This window comes from Sinocyclocheilus anshuiensis, unplaced genomic scaffold (assembly GCF_001515605.1).
Source record: "Sinocyclocheilus anshuiensis isolate Anshui unplaced genomic scaffold, SAMN03320099.WGS_v1.1 scaffold328, whole genome shotgun sequence".
NCBI lineage: Eukaryota > Metazoa > Chordata > Actinopteri > Cypriniformes > Cyprinidae > Sinocyclocheilus > Sinocyclocheilus anshuiensis.
Window position 1 is genome coordinate 2,192,618 of NW_015558621.1, and position 6,614 is coordinate 2,199,231.

Genomic DNA, 6,614 nt, shown 5'->3' on the forward strand with positions numbered 1-6,614 from the left:
AAAGTGTTTTTTCAGTTCTTAAAGAAGTCATAGCATGGCCTCGAGTGTCCCACAGATTTTATGAAATGTTTTAAAAAAACATTCCTTTCATTTATAATATATTTGCAGTCATAAAATTCAGCTATATTTTAAAGGATATTAAAACAGAAAACTGTTATTTTAAATTATAATGTTTCTCAATATTACTGTTTTTTTTTTTTTGATAAAATAATTGCAGAAGAAACTTCTTTAAAAAAACAAAAAATATTACTGATCCCAAACTGAACAGCAGTTCAGTTTGTGTCTGTGAAGTTATAATTACAAGATTATTCTTTAAATGATATACTGCTTTTATAAATGTGGCCCACTTTCCATAAACAAGTAAGATTTATAGTGTAATGCAGTTTTTTTTTCTTGCTCTGTTTAGAGTTTAAATATGGATGTAGTTATTGCTGTAGGGAGGCCATTTAATTTGCAGTACAATGAAGCATCCATGGCTACGACAGGAATGGAACTGCAGCCAACTCTTCCCTCCCCTCACTATCTTTTTACTCCTGCAGAAGGCATGAAGTCGACACTCTCCAAGGGCTGTAAAAAGTGCCAGCTACGTATCTCCTCATCTCTCTCTCTCTCTCTCTCTCTCTCTCTCTCTCTCTCTCTCTCTCTCAATAGTGTTCTCAGATACCACCATTCATTCAAATAGTTTCTTTTGTAGAGGCTTTTGCATCGCAGTCAGTGCCGTTGGAGACCCTCCTGGCAACGTACATACATCCCAAGAGTACTCCACCGTTACCTATTTGTTAATTTCCCTTTTTTCCCCATTTTGAAAGCCACTTATATTGACTTTGAACTTCTGAGCTTGCAGGAAGAGCAGGAGATTGGCTGTGAGTGTCAGTTCTTGGTCGCAGAAACACAGTGGCGGTTCGGTTTTTATACCATGAAATGCATCATTCCTGAAGTGGGATAAAAATAGAACAAGCTTAGTTTTATTGCCTCAAGGCCTTGTTCTCAAAGGTTCCTGGCTGCTCAATGAACACTGCAATTGTGCAGGGACTAAACTACATGTGTGACAGAAAATGAGAGAGAGACAGGAAACACGAAAGGAGAGAGAGAAGACTAAAATGAGTGTTGCAGTTTAATAAACGTTTCTTAATTTACTCCAAAATAGTAGTTCATTTGTTTTCATTTTGCAAGCTTGTGTTTTGTCTTAAATGCAAAATGAATGCAATATTGAGCTTTTTAAGGGGCAGTTCATACCAAATGTGCGATTTTGCATTTAGAAAAGCTAGACGGAGTACAATAAAATTGAGCAAAACAGCTTTTTAAAACACTGTTCATTCCATTTAAACTTTGATCATGTAAATATGATAGACACATTGAGTTAAATGACACAACTTTGAAGGTGTACAACATTAAGAAAAGATGTTCCATTTGGTGTCACATAATGTATTGAGGCACTGATCTTTATGCGAGTCATGCAAACAGAGCCATATATATTCTATATATAAAACTGTATTTTTTTTTCTTCATGGACATAAATAAATTGCTGTTGCAGTGATTTATTTTTTTCTCTGAATCTAGCACGCATTTCCAGTTTATCTCCGTGGGAATATCTACCGACCAATGTGATAAGACCCATAAGAAATAAGAATCAGCTCACAATGAACATTTGTTCCTCATCCTGAATCTGCTTGACATTTATCTGCAAATGAGCACTGCTGAAGTTGTCAACAAAGTTGTTAGTCAGTTCCTTATTTTGAGCTTTAGGAACAGAGAGTGGATCCACTTTGCTGCGTACTGTATGTGCTAGGCAGCTTGTATAAGAACAAACTCGCCCCTTGATTGACCCAGCGGTGCCACAGAGGGGTGAAATACCAGCTGCACTGATGGGATGTTACTGCAAGAAAGAACAGCCTCAGGAAGAGGATGGGTGCTTGAATGGCCTTTGTCGTAACACTTTCATTAGCTGGTGGCAGAAAAATTGGAAACTGGTCTATTTACTGTAGGAAATGCATTGGCCAAATAACAAGTGCATAAAAAATTGTGATAATTGTAATGGGTAAATGAATCATTCTTTGCTCATTTTTATTAATTTATTTAGCTAGTCCAGCAGTAATTAGCACGAAACTTGTATAGAATGCCATCATGAGCTTATTACAAGGGTAAAAATACCCCTGCACAAGTCTGGTGTTAACTGCTTTGCTCTTGGGCACCATGGTAATGGTCAAGGATCGCTCCCTGCAGGGATTGAATCGGCAGCCTTCTGTTTGCAATCTTCCAGAGTGGCCAATAGCTATGCAGACTAGTGGCCCTTAGGACATTTCCATCAGATATTTCATGTCAAGCAGCTTGTGTATCATAGTTACTGTATTAACAAAGGTGGGCGTGAGATTTTTCACTGACCACTGGAGACCTCCCCCCCTCCCAGCCCAGGTACTGTGGAATCAAATCGGATGAGATTTAGCTGCTAAATGTTATTGCACATACTGAAGTGCTCCTTGTTCAAAGTGTTGGCATGTATACGTGTTTTTAATGCTTGACTAGTGTGTTTGCTAATGGCACCCTGCTGTTCGAGAGATTTCCAGTATGGTGCTTAAGGGAGAGAGAGCGAGTGGAAGAGTGTCGGCTGTGGTACTCCTGTAGTTAGTGGGGCGTTTTCTGTGGCTGCGCTGAGCTCTGTTCACATTTACACTCCACTTGTGTTCTGGATTTCCCATTCCTGGCATAGCCAATTCTCGCACATTACGATAAGGTAGAGTAACTCCAAGCAGTCCCGCTAAACAAATATGAGTGAAACTCCTCAGTAACATTTCATTAAAACGACTCTCGCCTTAAGTAATGAAGCTACTCGGCAACGTGCCGTGCTTACTTCACTGTATAGAGGTGCTTGTGCAGCCAAAGCGAGGCAGCAGAACCCTAAAAATCTAATTTCTTGCCTCAAAAGACTGGCCGCTGCAAATAACGTCTGTTTGCAGAGAATGTTTGGCGAATCGTGAGTAAGGAGGGAGATTTGTGGGTCAAAATGACAATTTACTCTATAACATTATAAACATCAGCAACAGGCAGTGGGTTTGCTTGCCTCAGCACTCTGGATTTCAGCGGCTTGTGGAGTTTCTGAAAGTGTCAGGAATATTTGCCTCTCTCACTTTCCTGAGCTAACAGCCGCCTGGCAGAATGGTGATTTAATCGTCTCTAGGAACCACTCCCTGATGCTGTCAGCCATCATCCTGTGAATTATATGAAATATATTCCCATGTGGGGAGACGACCAGACCTCAATTTCAGGCTTTGCTTTTATTTTGACTTAATCCTCTGGGGCGCTTTTTTCCTGCTGTATTATTTTACCATTTTATCAAATAATCAGATCAACAGCTGACAGCAGGTGTGTGTTAAATTAAAACTGTTTGTTTGAGGGATGGAAAACCAAATTTTTTTTGTTCGCTGTTCATTTGTCATATGATAAAAAGCTGAATTATTCTTCTGTTTTAGGTAGCTAACCTTGCATGCTCCATCTCAAACAATGAGGAGGGAGTAAAGTTGGTACGGATGGCCGCTTCCCAACTGGAAACACTTTGCCCTCAGGTACGCAGCATTTCGCAGATGCGCCTTCAGTATGTCCCTCACTCCACTGTGGCTTTGACTGCTTTTTATTCTGAGCTCCAATGACTATATCCTTCATCCTGGGGCTTTGAACTTATGTCTTTCCATCAAAATAAACATGGTTTATTTTATTCATTAATCTCAGTCGTAATCTGAAACAATTGTAATTGTGTTTTTAGAAGGTTGTTGCAGGGAGGACGTAAGATAATTAATCTGCATATGTGTAGATGTGATTTTTGGTTCTTGTACGTCTTAAAGTGGATTAATGGGTTGCTTGTGGTAATTGCAGGTGATTAATGCAGCCTTGGCCCTGGCTGCCAAGCCTAACAGCAAAGTGGCCCAGGATAACATGGATTTGTTTAAGGACCAGTGGGAGAAACAGGTACGAGTGCTTACTGACGCAGTGGATGACATCACTTCCATTGACGACTTCCTCTGCGTGTCTGGTAAGCCCACGTTACAAAGTATAGAGCTGTATCTTGGCTCTTAGATAATGTTAAAGTGATGGTTCACCTTCAATGACAACCATGCTCATTTACTCTACCCTTGTGATGCTTAGCAGAATATTAATTTTGCTCTTTTCAAAAAGTACCATGAAATGGGGAAAAGACCAAAAATTAAATTATTCACTGAAAATTATTTTATCTGCTGATGGCGAAGTTGAATTTTTAGTAGCCTTTACTCCAATCTTCAGTGTCACACGATCCTTCAGAAATCATTCTCATTGATTTGGTCCTTAAGAAACATTTTGTTTTTATCAGTGTTAAAAACAGATATGCATGCTTAATTTTGTGGAAACTGTGATATTTCTTCCAGGATTTCTTTTAATGAATGGAAAGTTCAAAAGAACAGCATTAATTTGGAATGGGAATCTTTTGTTACATTATGCATGCCTTTTACTGTCACTTTTGATCTATTTAGTATTAAGTAATATTAATTTATTTCCAAAAATCTTGGTGCACAGTTGCTTTAAGTATCTGAACCATATGGTCTGTTTCATACATTTAATTTGTAAGTGTTTTAAACACTTTCTGACAGTAGTCTTCAGCAATAACAGAACCTCACCAGATGTCATAAAGAACAAGCTTTTTAAACTGTGAAGAATGATTTCAGCCTACTTCAATCTAATGATAGGCTGATTGGCTCCTGTCTGTTTGTATCAGACCCATAATAGCTTCATGCAGAAGAGGTGAAAAGCCTTTATACCTACATTTCTATCAGCAACTGATGACACGGGTCACTTCCGATCGTGGGCCGCTTAGTGGCCACGCTTAAATAAGTTCATTGGCTTCTCAGGAGCAGACAAAAGACCTTGAGTGTCAATTCTCTCCTGTGGAATTGACATTCTATCACGAATGTTAAAGACTTACCATCCCCCTGTCAGACGTGGCCTTTAAGAGTTCTTGTTAAGCTGTAGGCTGACTGACTGCCTTCACCTCCTCTCAAGGACAGATTACAGTTTACCATGTTGATTTGCATTTCCCAGACACCCATTACTAAACTGTCTGAGTGTGTGTTTAATCTTTTTTCATCCACACTTGTGGTTCCCGTTAATGTTCTTAAGTCAGGGACAATGTAAATACAGCATGAAGGATGAGGATTTACTGTCTTCATGCTTTGCATTGTGGTTACCATTCTGTACATTCTCCAGTGTTGTTTCCTTAGTTGTTTTAAACATTGTTTCTCTTGTGTATTTTTCATTCTTTTTGCTTTAGAAAATCACATTCTGGAGGATGTTAACAAGTGTGTCATCGCTCTGCAAGAGAAGGATGTCGATGGCCTGGATCGCACCGCTGGAGCCATTCGAGGTAGAGCTGCCCGTGTGGTCCATGTGGTCATATCTGAGATGGACAACTATGAACCTGGGGTCTACACAGAAAAGGTTCTGGAAGCCACCAAGCTTCTCACTGATACAGGTATAAACCAGAACACTATAGACCTGAAATTATTTGTCTTTTGCCATAAATGTCTGTAGCTACAGCCAATTTTTATGTAAAATAATTTTTTAGTAGCGGTGTTGGAAAAGGCTATGTATTAACATTATTTAATAATATGAAACAAATAATACTGCTAAATCAAAACTCATAAGCATAATTGTAGACTGCTTATGATTGGCATTATTTGGTGCAGTAATATAACAACCCTCTACAGCAGTGTTACTTATTGCGCGGCTCGCCAAGCTTTACTTTGTGGCTCGCATGGCACTGATTGCAGGAAATAATACGATGATATGATCATGCAGTCAATACAGATATTTCATAAAAACATTAAAAACAAGCAGGGCCATAACATAACCCATTAAAAAAGCTCACACCATGTCTACAGCGAACGCGAGTGGCGCGATCCGACAAAAGACAATAGAACCCAGTGATGTTGTCTACACTGGATGCGGCGCGGCGCCATGCGATGTGACACGATTCCCATCAGTAAACTGATGCCTCGTTCTATTTATGATGAACTATACTGACACTACGTTCAAATGATTTGCAACTGTCGCTTTGTCGCATCAAGTGTAGACAGACTTTTAGCGCAGAATTCTACTAATAAGAACAATATAAAAACTCACTAAGGATTCATGAATATTAATCAGGTTGTGTGCGTTTGCTCGAACTAATTGGCTGAAATCAAAACAGGGACGATAATAGGTGAGCACCAAAAAATACCTAAAACAGCAGCATTACAAGAAGGAAATATAGACTAGAAAAGATATTTACATTTGCTCTGTCCTACGTCCATGACACTGACTCACTGCGGAGTTGCCAGTTTTAATCTTAACGCCGAATGTGCACTTGGATGGTTACATACATGATGGGCTAGTATAAAAAAATTAAATAACTTAAGGTCTTTCCAGCATTAAGGTAATCCTGCTTTTTTTTTTTTAATAATCTTGTCTCCGTTACAAATTTGACTGGTTAATGATAAAGAATGATAGCCCCTTTTGTATTGCATTGCATATGACAGATTGATTAAAAAGACATGCTATTTATGACTGGATGTAACTTTTTATACTTCGCGGTAAAAGTGGCTCTCCGATTG

General features: G+C 39.0%; 1 protein-coding gene across 1 annotated transcript in view; it reads left to right on the top strand.

Moving 5' to 3' along the window:
- The first annotated feature begins 3,464 nt into the window (after window positions 1–3,464).
- Window positions 3,465–6,614, top strand: part of LOC107680619 (catenin alpha-1-like) — a 47,130-nt gene continuing 43,980 nt past the window's right edge. Inside the window, exons 1-3 of the mRNA XM_016476584.1 lie at window positions 3,465–3,560; window positions 3,868–4,024; window positions 5,294–5,494. Of these exons, the coding sequence (XP_016332070.1) occupies window positions 3,525–3,560; window positions 3,868–4,024; window positions 5,294–5,494 (394 nt within the window). The 5' untranslated portion in view covers window positions 3,465–3,524. The remainder of the gene's footprint in view (window positions 3,561–3,867; window positions 4,025–5,293; window positions 5,495–6,614) is intronic.